This window comes from Onychostoma macrolepis, chromosome 18 (genome assembly GCF_012432095.1).
Source record: "Onychostoma macrolepis isolate SWU-2019 chromosome 18, ASM1243209v1, whole genome shotgun sequence".
Taxonomy (NCBI): Eukaryota; Metazoa; Chordata; class Actinopteri; order Cypriniformes; family Cyprinidae; genus Onychostoma; species Onychostoma macrolepis.
This window is the reverse complement of record NC_081172.1, coordinates 495,001-510,000: the sequence shown is the minus strand read 5'-3', so window position 1 is coordinate 510,000 and position 15,000 is coordinate 495,001. Positions and strand designations below refer to the sequence as shown.

The 15,000-nt window shown below is 36.9% G+C and overlaps 1 protein-coding gene across 1 annotated transcript in view; it reads right to left on the bottom strand.

Moving 5' to 3' along the window:
* Positions 1-2,274: 2,274 nt before the first annotated feature.
* The window catches only part of LOC131524370 (tyrosine-protein kinase CSK), a 33,645-nt gene continuing 20,919 nt past the window's right edge, over positions 2,275-15,000 (bottom strand). Inside the window, exons 6-13 of the mRNA XM_058751452.1 lie at positions 11,357-11,450; positions 10,035-10,100; positions 9,859-9,958; positions 9,082-9,172; positions 7,741-7,814; positions 5,885-6,080; positions 5,523-5,609; positions 2,275-3,932 (exon numbers count right to left, since the gene is read on the bottom strand). Coding sequence (XP_058607435.1) covers positions 3,750-3,932; positions 5,523-5,609; positions 5,885-6,080; positions 7,741-7,814; positions 9,082-9,172; positions 9,859-9,958; positions 10,035-10,100; positions 11,357-11,450 — 891 coding nt within the window. The 3' untranslated portion in view covers positions 2,275-3,749. The remainder of the gene's footprint in view (positions 3,933-5,522; positions 5,610-5,884; positions 6,081-7,740; positions 7,815-9,081; positions 9,173-9,858; positions 9,959-10,034; positions 10,101-11,356; positions 11,451-15,000) is intronic.

The following is a 15,000-nucleotide window of genomic DNA, read 5'->3' as shown; positions in this document are numbered from 1 at the left end:
TAATTAAAACCAGACCAGACGCGCGAAACACTCCAGTCATCCTGCACAATACACTACTGATGCACCACTATACAGATATCCGAGACTGATGGCTACTCGCCTCACGAAGACGAAAATATTTAAATGTTAAAGAAGTTTTTCTTAAAAATTTTTTGGGAGGATTTTTTTTTATTTTTTATAAATGCTTTAGGACCTTTGATCTGGATCAGGTTAAGGTTAGTTGAAGTACTAAAATGGCAAACTAAAATAAAAATACATTAAAGATAAAAAGAAATGAAAAAACTAATAAAAATGACAACAACAAAAAAAAAAAAAACTAAAAATTCAGCTTTGAAATCACAGAAATAAATTAAATTTTAAAATACATTCAAATAGAAAACAGTTATTTTAAATAGCAAAAATATTTGAAAGTTTTTGCTGTACTTTGCATCAAATAAACAGGCTTGGTGAGCAGAAGAGAATTCTTTAAAAAAATATTAAAAAACTTACTATTAAAAAACTTTTGACTGGTAAAATAAAAGATATTAATAAATACTAAAATATTAAACGCCACAAAAAAAAAAAAATGAAATACCACAAAACATATGAATAAATACCACAACAGTAACATTGCATTACAGGAATAAGATATATTAATTAGAATTCTATATTCTATAGAGTCAAGACAGAGATTGTGGTGTGTGTCTCAGGGAATGGAAGCAGGTAAATCCAGGTACTTGAGCACAGAAAGCGTTGTGAAGGTCTGGTTTTCTGTGATCCGAGGCGTCTGGATCCCATCCATCGTTCAGTCTCACCTCTCAGATAAAACACAGCGAGTGTGAGACGCTTCGTTTCTGTGAAACGCACTGGAATAGATCTCAGCGGCTCCCTGACGGGCCGGAGGACTCAAACACTCCAGGTACTTCATTCAAAACCCAGCATTCATGAGAGACGACTGGAGCTGTGAAGGAAAATACTCAAAATACTCTTTTTTTCTTTTTGTGGAAGCTTTGCTAAACCACTAACTCTCGATTCATCTGAAAAGATTTACAAATTTAATGCCTTGACTATTTTCCCTTCATAAATGCTCCTGCTTTTGTCACAAATTCATTTATATGCAGGAAATAAAATACAAATAAAAGATTAAGATATAAACCTTAAACTCAATTGTTAAAATTAGTGGTCAAATGATTAATCACATCCAAAATAAAAGTTTTGGTTTGCATAATGTGTGTGTAATGTGTATATTTATTATGCATATATAAATACACACACATACGATATACATTTTTAAATATTTACATGCATGTATTCTTATTTATATAATTTATATTATATATAAATATATTTAATATACAAATATAACATTTTTCTTAAATATATACAGTACACACATATATATTATGTAAACAAACTTATTTTGGATGCGATTAATCATTTGACAGCACTACTTAGAATCATTTAAAAATAGAAACTGGAATTAAAATACGACCTAGAGATGTTTCCTCAGCAATTAACTGAAATAAGTTTTAGTTGAAGTACTAGAATTAGTAAAAAATAAATAAAAATTAATTCAAGCTAATTAGAAATAAACAAAAAAGACCAAACTAAACTGACCTGAACTAAAAAAAATAGTATATTTAGTATACAAAACATTACTACAGAAAATTAATACTCAAACTGATTACCAAAGAAAATACTCAAAATGCTCAGTACCTTTTGATAAAGCATTCATTCTAGTTCTATACAGCAGTTTTATCCATGCAAACAGATTTGCTAATTAAAGACCTCACGCCTTTTACAACTTTTATGTTGTAAATAATCCCGTGATAATCACACATTCATACACAGAAAATGAAATATAAATATTAGATGAAAATCTTAAACTTAGACTTACAAATGATTTAAAATTAGAATTGAAATTAGAAATGTCAATGAAATAACTGAGAACCCTGAGCACTAAATCTACTAAGCAGAAATGAACAAAATGACTATTAAAAATGATGGGAACAAAATGAATAAAACCTAAACTAAAATTAAAGTGAAAACTGAAAATATAAAAACAAAAGTATTATTAAATACTACTATATAGTATATCAATTAAAATACTAAATAATTATAATAAACAAAAGTGCTGTTTAAAATGACTTGTCTACTCAAATGCACGACTGTCCTTGTTTTTACAGACTGAGGATTTGTAATAAACATCAACAGCACAAACACACTCCTGTTCCAGTGACGAGGTCACTTCCTGCCGCAAGCTCCGCCCCCCAGTGACCACATGCTCCGTGCTGGTCAGATGGAATGATTTATTCATAATCATGGCAGAATATTAAAACAAAGAACATTGAAAGCACTGACACGTTACTCAAGGCCTCTCTGAGCATGCATGAGTCCGTCTGACGCTCGCTTCTTAAATAGATTTTAATATAAAACAGACCGACGCAGTAAGAGTTCTGATGGACTGACCCTCCCGGTCCACTAGAGGGAGTGTGTGTGAGTGTGTGTGTGTGTGTGAGAGCATGTGTGTGTGTGTGTGTGTGAGTGAGTGATAGCAGGCACATGAGCTCAGCTGGGGTGTGTGTGTGTGTGATTCCCAGCTCATCGCCTCAGTTCAGTCTGGCGCTAGTGAACACAAACCCCGTCTCGTCACAGATGACAAATCAACAAATACAAACATTAAAAAAAGACCCATTAAAAAAAGAAAGAATAAAAAGATGTCAGAGGAACACAGGCACTGCTCTGTCAACTCCAGCAGGCACTTCGACACACACACACACACACACACACACACACACACAGAGAATGATGGATCTCATGAAGAACACGTGCAGCTCACAATTCACCACAAAATCAAAAGGAAAACAATTCTTGCATAAAAAAAAATGAAGGAGCATTCAGATTTTTTGCATAATGCAAATTGATTATTTCTTATTTCTGTAATGCAAAAAATCTAATTTTCATCACTCTAATGCAAAAAACATACTTGTACAGTATGGCAGTAAAAAAAGTAAAACAATTATGGAAGCTTGTTTCTGCCACAACATTAAAAACAGTAAGTAACTGCAAATTTATCTCACAATAAGACCTTTTTCAGATTTAAACTCAGAATTGCGAGATGAAAAGTTGAATTTTTTTTTCTGTGGCGGAAACAAACAGAAGAAGAAACTACCATTGTTTACATCATTGTTTTATGATGTAAAAAAAAATTATACATTTTTTTTTCCTACTTTTGTAGGAGGAAAAAAAACAGAAAATTACGTAGAATCATTTTTGCATTAAATTCATGAAAATTGCTTTTTACAACTTTCAACTGTTTTATTTTGATTTTGGTGTGAAATATGACTTGTGTGTTTTCATGAGATGTTTGAACAGGAGCGAAAGAAAAACAGCAGCGGAGGAAAAGACCAGCCCTCCTCACTGCCCTCTCACCTCCTCACAGAACAGAACAGAACAGAACAGAACAGAACAGAACAGAACCAACACACACACACGCACTCACACACACACTCTCACACACACACACACACACACACTCACGCACTCTCACACACACACACACACACACACACACACACACACACACTCACACACACACACACACACACACACACGCACACACACACACACACACACACACTCACGCACTCTCTCACACACACACACACACACACGTGTCAGTGTGTTCCTCCTCTCAGGTCTCGGTCACGAGAGAGCGTCCAGATCAAAGGTCCAGTCCGGAGCACAGTAAGGTTTGTTGGAGATGTTCCTCACAGGTACAGCTCCTTGGCTCTGATGTGCTGCAGCTTCTCTCGCAGCAGACGGAACGAGGGCCGTCCGTCCGTGTCCAGCGTCCAGCACTGCTTCATCAGGTCATAGACAGCGGCTGGACATCCGTCTGGAGCATCCATCTTATAGCCCTTCTCCACCCGCGGCACCACCTCCTTCAGCGGCTGCGGAGAGACCACAGAGAGAGAGCTGAGACTGCCCTCTGCTGGACACACACACACAACACTGACCCTACACGCTCCACCAATCAACGCCTTACCCACACACACTAGACATGACTCAACACTCAAAATTACAAAAAACTGTTGTATAAATATCTCTTATAACATTCAAGAATAAATACAAGAAATAAAAACATTATGTGTGACCCTGGAGCACAAAACCAGTCATAATGGTCAATTTTTTTAAATTGAGATTTCTACATCATCTGAATAAATAATCTTTGCATTGATGTATGGTTTGTTGGACAATATTTGTCTGAGATACAACTATTTGAAAATCTGGAATCTGAGGGAGCAAAAAAATCTAAATATTGAGAAAATCTCCTTTAAAGTTGTTCAAATGAAGTTCTTAGCAATGCATATTACTAATCAAAAATTAAGTTTTGATATCTTTGCGGTAAAAATTTTACTAAATATCTTCATAGAACATGATCTTTTTGGCATAAAAGAAAAATCAATAATTGTGACCCATACAATGTATTGTTGGCTATTGCTGCAAATATAGCTGCGCTGCTTATGACTGCTTTTGTGCTGCAGGGTCACATATATATACACACATATACATACATATATATATATATATATATATGCACATTTTTATATTATATATACATATATATCAGAATCTGGCAGTAAGTTTTGGGAGCAGACAGACTTTTCAGGATAACTCCCAAAACTTACAGCCAGATTCTGGAAGATAAATCTTGAAAGAGTGGAACAAGAGGATGTGCTGCTGGTCCTTCAAGAGTCGCTCTCAACTCATCTGTCCATAATAAAGCCTATAAAAAATTTGTCTTCATGTATTTCACAACACTTAAGCATGTTACTCTTATTAAGTGAGGGTCATTTTTTTTAGGATTTTTTTATCCAAGCAAAGTTTCTGAGAACCTGACACCTTGTAATTCTGGAGACTCCGGGGGATGTGCTTCTGGAAACTGGTGGCGCTGGTGCTGCTGTCAATATTAGTGCGTTAATGCAGGCGATGAAGTTTTTCAGTTTAACGCTTTAAAAATATTTAACGCAACTAATGCAGGGGTGGAGCTTTTTTCTTGACAAGAAGTGCATTCATTCAGTCTCAGAATGTCTTTACGCCCACATCAAATGGGAGATGATTCAGACGCGCTCCACTTCACTTCAGCGTCAGAGTCAAACGAGCGGAAACAGTACTGTGCTAATAGCACGTGCCGCCGTGCACTGTAGCCTGTATAAATTCATATCAACGCGTGAATGAAACTACGTGCATGCAATGTCGTGGTCAGTTAAGGCATGAAGTTACCAAAAAGGCGATTAAAACTGTGCATGCATGTAATATGTTATATATGAGTCATATTTAAGAACATGTCTCTGAAACGGTTTTACAAACTGTCCTGGAGCAGCCCAGCACTGTCTCCTCATCTAACACACCTGATTCAACTCGTCAGCTCATTAGTAGAGACTTAAGACCTGAAGTGGGTCAGAAAAGGTGAAGACAGCACTAATATATATATATATATATATATATATATATCTTGATCAAAACAATGAAAGTCTTACAATTCTGGGGTACGGCACTCGCCCGAAAGAGTAAATCTCCCACAGCAGAACGCCGTAGCTCCACACGTCAGATTTAGTGGAAAACCTCTGTGAAAACACCAGAGAAAAATCTATTAATGACATGAAAATAGTACTGAAGAGGTTCTTTGAAAATAAAAGGCTTTTCACATCAGGAGTGATGCCACGAATCACTGACAGAACGAGTCAAACAGAAACGTTCACAAACTACAGCAAAAGCCAATCATTCACATGCTTTAAATGCAAAATATGATCTTGTTGCACAATCAACATCCATCAGGAATGTTGCTTCCAGAAACAAGCTTCAATATTACTGAGCTTTCTTGAAATACGCAGAAGCGTACCTTCTCTCTCAGCGCCTCAGGCGAGGTCCATTTGACGGGCAGCTTGGCCGTGTCCTGAGTGGACGATGCCTCCTTGGTCAGTCCGAAGTCGCTGACTTTGGCGATGTTATCATCGGACACGAGCACATTACGAGCCGCCAGATCTCTGTGCACGAAGTTATTGGCCTCCAGATACTCCATGGCCTCACAGACGTCACTGCGACACGGACACAAACACACTGAAGATCCCACTGGACACACACACACACACACGCACACACACACGCACACGCACGCGCACACACACGCACACGCACACACGCACACACACACACACACACACACACGACTGACTGATGCTTTACTCACAGAGAAAACTTGAGTAGACACTCGCCGCCCAACACGGTCCGGCCCCGAGAGCGCAGGTAATCCACCAGACTGCCCTGCTCAACACACACACACACACACGATCACAAAATAAACCAGGCGTCTCAGATTGCATTAATTAAACAGGATTTCTCAGCATCACTGATTAAAAGCCTGCTAAATAACCCTCACAATGCATTCAGGTCTTTTTTGACCTGGAATACATGTAAAAATAGCTAAAAAAAAAAAAAAAAGCATAGTTTTTAGTACAGGAATTAACTTTACAAATGCTTTAAGACCCTCAGAATACACAATTAATTTAAATCTTTTTTTTTTTTTTTTAAGATATAGAACCATTTTTAAAAAATGTTATGCATTTGTGTGTGGGTCACTTTGACAGGGTATGTATGGAGCACCATTAGTGTCAAAGATATTTTTATTATATTATCTATGAAGTTATATTAGTGCTAAACTTCTGTAAAATATATTGTTCCCATATCTCACACACTTTTAGGACTGAATTTTGTTGATGCACGTGAATATATATATGCCTACCGACAAACCACTGCAGCATGAAAACTGATTTTTATCCGAAAGTAAATGTTTATGCAAGTAAATTTAAATATTTATCTTTTGAAAACTTTTCAGAGTAATATTTATGTTGTTTTGTTAGAAAAAAAAAAATAGGTTTATATGTTTTTCCTAAAAATATATTTGGACTGATTTTGAGCAGTCATGATTTCAAAGGATTTTAAGAAATCTAATAATATAAATACACACACATGCATGTATGCATTTAGGAAAACAAGTTCTGTTTATATTTTAAATGTATTTCTATAATATAAATTATATGAATATAAATATATACATGTAAATATTTTCTAAATATATACTGTATGTGTGTGTATTTATATATAGATATGATCAATCGCGATTAATCGTTTGACAGCACTAATATTATATTATATATATATATATATATATATATATATATATATATATATATATGTGAAGTTGCTGATCAGATACAGTATGAAGTTGAAACAGTATTAGTTGAAAAATATTAGATATAATGCAAGCGGAAATACACTGGGACTCTTATTTTGAAATGTTTCTGCATTACTACTTCCAGCTGCACACAAAACAATTTAAGAGATTAAACATGCACTCTTACAACCATCTACAACATATTACCATATAAATACAATACTGTAAACATTGTGATACTTCATCAACAGTAGATCATAAGCAATTAATGGCATGAATGAGTTCATGATTCAACATTCAACAGCAACACTGAGAGAAAGCGGCACTGACCTTGGTCATGTATTCAGTCACGATGAACAAACTGCCTCGTTCCTCCACGATCACCCCTAATAACTGCACCAGGTTAGTGTGTCTCAGCTGACTGCAACACACACACACACACACACACGCACACGCACACGCACACACACACACACGCACACACGCACACACACACACACACGACTGACTGATGCTTTACTCACAGAGAAAACTTGAGTAGACACTCGCCGCCCAACACGGTCCGGCCCCGAGAGCGCAGGTAATCCACCAGACTGCCCTGCTCAACACACACACACACACACACACACACACACACACACACACACGATCACAAAATAAACCAGGCGTCTCAGATTGCATTAATTAAACAGGATTTCTCAGCATCACTGATTAAAAGCCTGCTAAATAACCCTCACAATGCATTCAGGTCTTTTTTGACCTGGAATACATGTAAAAATAGCTAAAAAAAAAAAAAAAGCATAGTTTTTAGTACAGGAATTAACTTTACAAATGCTTTAAGACCCTCAGAATACACAATTAATTTAAATCTTTTTTTTTTTTTTTTAAGATATAGAACCATTTTTAAAAAATGTTATGCATTTGTGTGTGGGTCACTTTGACAGGGTATGTATGGAGCACCATTAGTGTCAAAGATATTTTTATTATATTATCTATGAAGTTATATTAGTGCTAAACTTCTGTAAAATATATTGTTCCCATATCTCACACACTTTTAGGACTGAATTTTGTTGATGCACGTGAATATATATATGCCTACCGACAAACCACTGCAGCATGAAAACTGATTTTTTTATCCGAAAGTAAATGTTTATGCAAGTAAATTTAAATATTTATCTTTTTGAAAACTTTTCAGAGTAATATTTATGTTGTTTTGTTAGAAAAAAAAAAAATAGGTTTATATGTTTTTCCTAAAAATATATTTGGACTGATTTTGAGCAGTCATGATTTCAAAGGATTTTAAGAAATCTAATAATATAAATACACACACATGCATGTATGCATTTAGGAAAACAAGTTCTGTTTATATTTTAAATGTATTTCTATAATATAAATTATATGAATATAAATATATACATGTAAATATTTTCTAAATATATACTGTATGTGTGTGTATTTATATATAGATATGATCAATCGCGATTAATCGTTTGACAGCACTAATATTATATTATATATATATATATATATATATATATATATATATATATATATATGTGAAGTTGCTGATCAGATACAGTATGAAGTTGAAACAGTATTAGTTGAAAAATATTAGATATAATGCAAGCCGGAAATACACTGGGACTCTTATTTTGAAATGTTTCTGCATTACTACTTCCAGCTGCACACAAAACAATTTAAGAGATTAAACATGCACTCTTACAACCATCTACAACATATTACCATATAAATACAATACTGTAAACATTGTGATACTTCATCAACAGTAGATCATAAGCAATTAATGGCATGAATGAGTTCATGATTCAACATTCAACAGCAACACTGAGAGAAACGGCACTGACCTTGGTCATGTATTCAGTCACGATGAACAAACTGCCTCGTTCCTCCACGATCACCCCTAATAACTGCACCAGGTTAGTGTGTCTCAGCTGACTGCAACACACACACACACACACACACACGCACACGCACACGTACACGCACATGCACACGCACACACACTGAAAGCACTGGCAGCCAATCAGAATCTTAAAAACTCTGCATATGTGTTTTGTCAAGTATCATATTTGCTCCATCAGGGTTTTATAGCTCATAGAGTCCAAAATAGTGAGAATATGAAGTAAAAACAGCTCAATTTTATTCAGAGCCTCAAACTGAACAAAATATGAGTTTGCTGCAGATGCTGATATTTATGATGAGATTCTGCTGCTTGTAATGTAAATCAATGAGATCGCTCTATATCTCCAGTAATATGTCTCCGTAAGATGAGACTGAAATGATCCAAACATATAATGCAATGCTGATGGAGAGATGAAGAAATAAACGCTCCTCAGAAGATCATTCCTCCGCTGAGGAACAGTGAGAGTAAAGCTCCTCAGAAGATCCTGATGATCAGATTTGAGACGCACTGATTTTTCTAGAAAGTGATTGATGGAGAATCAAGTAAAGCTGAGCTGCTTCAGTCCAGTAAGAGTTCATCTGGAGATATGACTGCAGTTATGCTGACGCTTACTTGATCAAAATCAGACAAGATTTGACACTGAAGCAGCAGCTGAAGCTGGACGCTTGCACACCTGTATGAAGTCCAGGTGAAGGTCAGTCTGATGATCTGTACTCACGTCATGACTGAAGCTTCAGCGAGGAAGGCCTGAGCCGTGGCGTCGTGTTTGATGCACTTCACTGCCACCTTCGTCCCTCGGTAATCTCCCACCATCACGTCTGAACACACACACACACACAGATTACACACTGGTTCTTCGTCCTCAAACACAGCATCACACAGATCTTCACGCACCTCCGAACTCTCCTTTGCCGATGGTCTGTATGAGTTTGAGATCTTTCCTGTTCAGAGCCCATCCACCTGTGAAGATAAACATCAAGATGAAGCGCTTTCACTTCTGCTTTATTTCTCTCTCGGAGTCCTGCATTGATTATATTCAGCTTCAGTTCAATAAAACAAAAACATTTTTGTTAACTGAAGCTGAAATAAAATATACATATTAGATGAAAAACCTTTGTTTGGTTTCAGTTGAACCACTAAAATGAGTAACTGGAAGGAAAATAAAAACTAAAACTGAATAATAAATATTTAGTAGTATTTAAAATAAAAAACTACTAATGAATACAAAATTACTAAATATAAAAAACAAACAAACAAAAAAAAAAACTAAAAGTAAAAAGTTACTTCAAAATATTAACAGAAAAACTAGACAAATAATGCTGTAATAACTATAAAAGATAATAAATTAACTAAAATATAAATCACTAACTGGAAATAAAAATGCAAAAAAAAAAAAAAAAAAGCATTATTAATAATAAATTAACCCAAATAGTAATTTTTCAAATAAACAAAAAAATAATAAAAATGACAAAAGCACAATAACAAATTTACAAATATTTTAACTAAAATTAAATTGAATACTGAAAACAAAAAGCTATTTTAAAGTATGTGACCCTGGAGCACAAAACCAATCATAAGCATCAATCATAAAACATCATCTGGAAGCTGAATAAATAATCTTTCCTTTGATGTATGGTTTGTTAGGATACAATATTTGATCGAGATACAACTATTTGAAAATCTGAGGGTGCAAAAAAATCTAAATATTGAGAAAATCACCTTTAAGTTTTGATATATTTACGGTAGAAAATTTCCAAGATTTGACCCATACAATGTATTGTTGGCTATTGTTTTGTGCTCCAGGGTCACATAAAAATAAAAACTATAACAGTATGTACATAATACTAAAATGAAATTATTAAAAGAAAATGAAAATTACCCCATGATGTCAACAAATAAATTAGTGTGAACTAATAAATTATAAATAATGAATTATTATATATAAAAGTAATAAAATAAATGTACTAACTGGAAATAAAATAAATAAAAACTCAAACTGAAATAATAAATTCATAATAAATTATAATATTATAAATAAATAATATTATAAATATATATCAAACAAAAGTTTAAAAAATAAAAATAGAAAAAAATTAAATAAAAAATAGCATAAATTAAAAACTACTTTGGAAAATAAACATCTATAATAATAAATAAATAAAACTGAAATGGCACAGGATCACTGCCGAAGATATGAAGCTCAAAGAGAGACTGACTCCTGGAGAACTCGTCCTGCGCCGCCACCGTCCCCTCCATCAGCTTGGGTTTGATGAGCCGCGTGCAGAGACCGTCAGCGTCTTTAGTGTAATGCTGCAAACACACACACACACACACACATTAATATGCATTATTAATAGTCACGTTGCACACAGAAGCGGTTATGAACTCTGCTCAGGGTCGGAGCACTTCCTGTGAAAGAGGAAACACACAGAGACTGTCGGGCCAAACTAAGGAGAACGGAGGGGAAGAGTGAAGGACAGCAGCCCGAGGGAGCAGAGCATGCTGGGATAGAGGTCACACTCGTCTCACAGCGCTCTGATGAGATGTTTCCGGTACAAACATAAGATGACTTTCTGAGCTGATGTAGAATTAGTTTTCCTGCCACTAACAATAACATCCAGGAGAGAAAGAATTACAGAGACGCATCAAATCAACAAAACTAACGATCGATGAATCAAACTCACTCAGATACTTCAGCTCAATCAGCTGTGATGGGTTTTTCTGTTTTTAACACATTTAAAAAAAAATTTTTTAACATATGTCTTCATATTTGTGTTTGCTTGTTCAATGAAAAGCAAAAAAAAACTTTGTGTTTTTATGATTTTGTAAATATGTATTTTTTTCCTAAGTTACAAAATGCTTTTTAGCTTTGTTTTTTAATGATCATTTTAAAATATTTGTCCTCTTACTTGATTTTGTAAATATATATTTTTTATTAATCTAAAAAATATTTTTTTTGTTAATAATTGTTTTCTTTTTGCTATTTGTTATTCATTGAAGTGCAAAATAAAACACTTGATAATTGGAAACGTCTAAACTGCATCATTAATTATCACTGATGCCTTTTTAATATCCTGGACAACAGAATAATTCTCTTCATCAGACTCTTGTTTAGAAGGTCATTTGAGTTTCACAGAAACTCAGGAGCCACTAGAGGGCAGAACAAACTCTAGGAATCAAATTCATGAGCGCGCACGCACGCACACACACACACACACACACACACACGTCTGGTTTGCTATCCTTGTGGGGACTCTCCGTAGGCGTAATGCTTCTTCTACTGTACAGACCGTATATACTATTGTCCTACACCAACCCTACACCTAAACCTACCCCTTACAGGAGACTACAGGCATTTTTAGATTTTCAAAAAACTTCATTCTGTGTGATTTATTAGCTTGTTTACCCGTGACACGAGTCCCCATGAGTCTGTGTGTATTCAGGTTAAAGTCCCCACCTGAATAGAAAAACAGGTACACACACACACACACACACACACACAGGTCTGCTCTTGTTTACAGCAGTTTCACAAGATGTGTGTGTGACGTTGATTCATGAGCAGCTTGTTATGACACGCCATCAAGAGAAACGATGATGAGAATGAGAAAGAAGACAAGAGAATGTGAGGAATGACTCAAAACACACACACACACAGGCAAATGCACTTTCACACACATGCACACGCAGGCACACACACACACACACACACACGTCAAGTCATCTTTATTTATACAGTGCTTTTAACAATACAGAGTGTGTCAAAGCACTTAACAGTATCAAATTGGAGGATAGAGTGTCAGTAATGTATAATGATAAGATTAAACACTCAGTTTTCAGTTAAAGGCATTTCATTATTGAATTCAGAGATGTCATTGTCTAGCTCAGTTTAGTTTAAGTAGTATCTGTGCAATCAAATCAGCGATAATCGCTAGAAATTAATTAAGTGTCCCCAAATGAGCAACAAAACAACACACACACACTCACACTCACACACACTCTCTCACACTCACACATTTACTCTCACTCTCACTCTCACACTCTCTCTCACACACACTCTCACTCTCACTCTCACACTCTCACACTCACACACTCACTCACACTCACTCACTCACACTCACTCTCACACTCACTCTCACACTCACACTCACTCACTCACTCACCTCACACACACACTCACTCTCACTCTCACACTCACCTCACTCTCACTCACACTCACACTCACTCTCACACTCACTCTCACACTCACTCTCACACTCACTCTCACACTCACACTCACTCTCACACTCACTCTCACTCACTCTCACTCACACTCACTCACACTCACTCACACTCACTCTCACACTCACTCTCACACACTCACTCACTCTCACACTCACTCTCACACTCACTCACACTCTCTCACTCTCTCACACACACTCACTCTCACTCACTCTCACTCACTCTCACACTCACTCTCACTCTCACACACACTCACTCTCCTCACTCACTCTCACACTCACTCTCACTCTCTCACTCTCACTCTCACACTCACACTCCTCACACTCACTCACTCTCACACTCACTCTCACACTCACTCTCACTCTCACACTCACTCTCACACTCACTCTCACACTCACTCTCACTCACACTCCTCACTCACTCTCACACTCACTCTCACACTCACTCTCACACTCACTCTCACACTCACTCTCACACTCACTCTCACACTCTCTCACACTCACTCTCACACATTTACTCTCACTCTCACACACACTCACTCTCACACTCACTCTCACTCACTCTCTCACTCACTCACACTCTCACTCTCACTCTCACTCTCACCTCACACTCACACTCACACTCACTCACACTCACTCACACTCACTCTCACACTCACTCTCACACTCACTCTCACACTCACTCACACTCACTCTCACACTCACTCCTCACACTCACACTCACTCACTCACATTTACTCACACTCACTCTCACACACTCACTCTCACACTCACACTCACTCTCACACTCACACTCACACTCACACTCACACTCACTCACATTTACTCTCACTCACACACACACACACTCACTCTCACACTCACTCTCACACACTCACACACTCACTCTCACTCTCACTCTCACACATTTACTCTCACTCACTCTCACTCACACACACTCACTCTCACTCTCACTCTCACTCTCACTCTCACTCTCACACTCACTCTCCTCACTCACTCTCACACACACTCACTCTCACACTCACTCTCACACTCACACTCACTCTCACACTCACACTCACACTCACACACTCACTCTCACACTCTCACACTCACACTCACACTCACACTCCTCACACTCACACTCACACTCACTCTCACACTCACTCTCACACTCACTCTCACACTCACTCTCACTCTCACTCACACTCACCTCACACTCACTCTCACACTCACTCTCTCACTCTCACACTCACTCTCACACTCACTCACTCTCACACTCACTCACTCTCACACTCACTCCTCTCACTCACACTCTCACTCTCACACTCCTCACACACTCACACATTTACTCTCACACTCACCTCACTCACTCTCACTCTCACTCACTCTCACTCACTCACTCTCACACTCACTCTCACACTCACTCTCACTCACTCTCACACTCACTCACTCCTCACACTCACTCTCACTCACACACTCACTCTCACTCTCACTCACTCTCTCACTCTCTCACTCTCTCTCACACTCTCTCACACTCACCTCACACTCTCACTCACACTCACTCACACTCACACACTCACTCTCACACTCACTCTCACACTCACTCACACATTTACTCTCACTCTCACACACACTCACTCTCACACACACTCACTCTCACA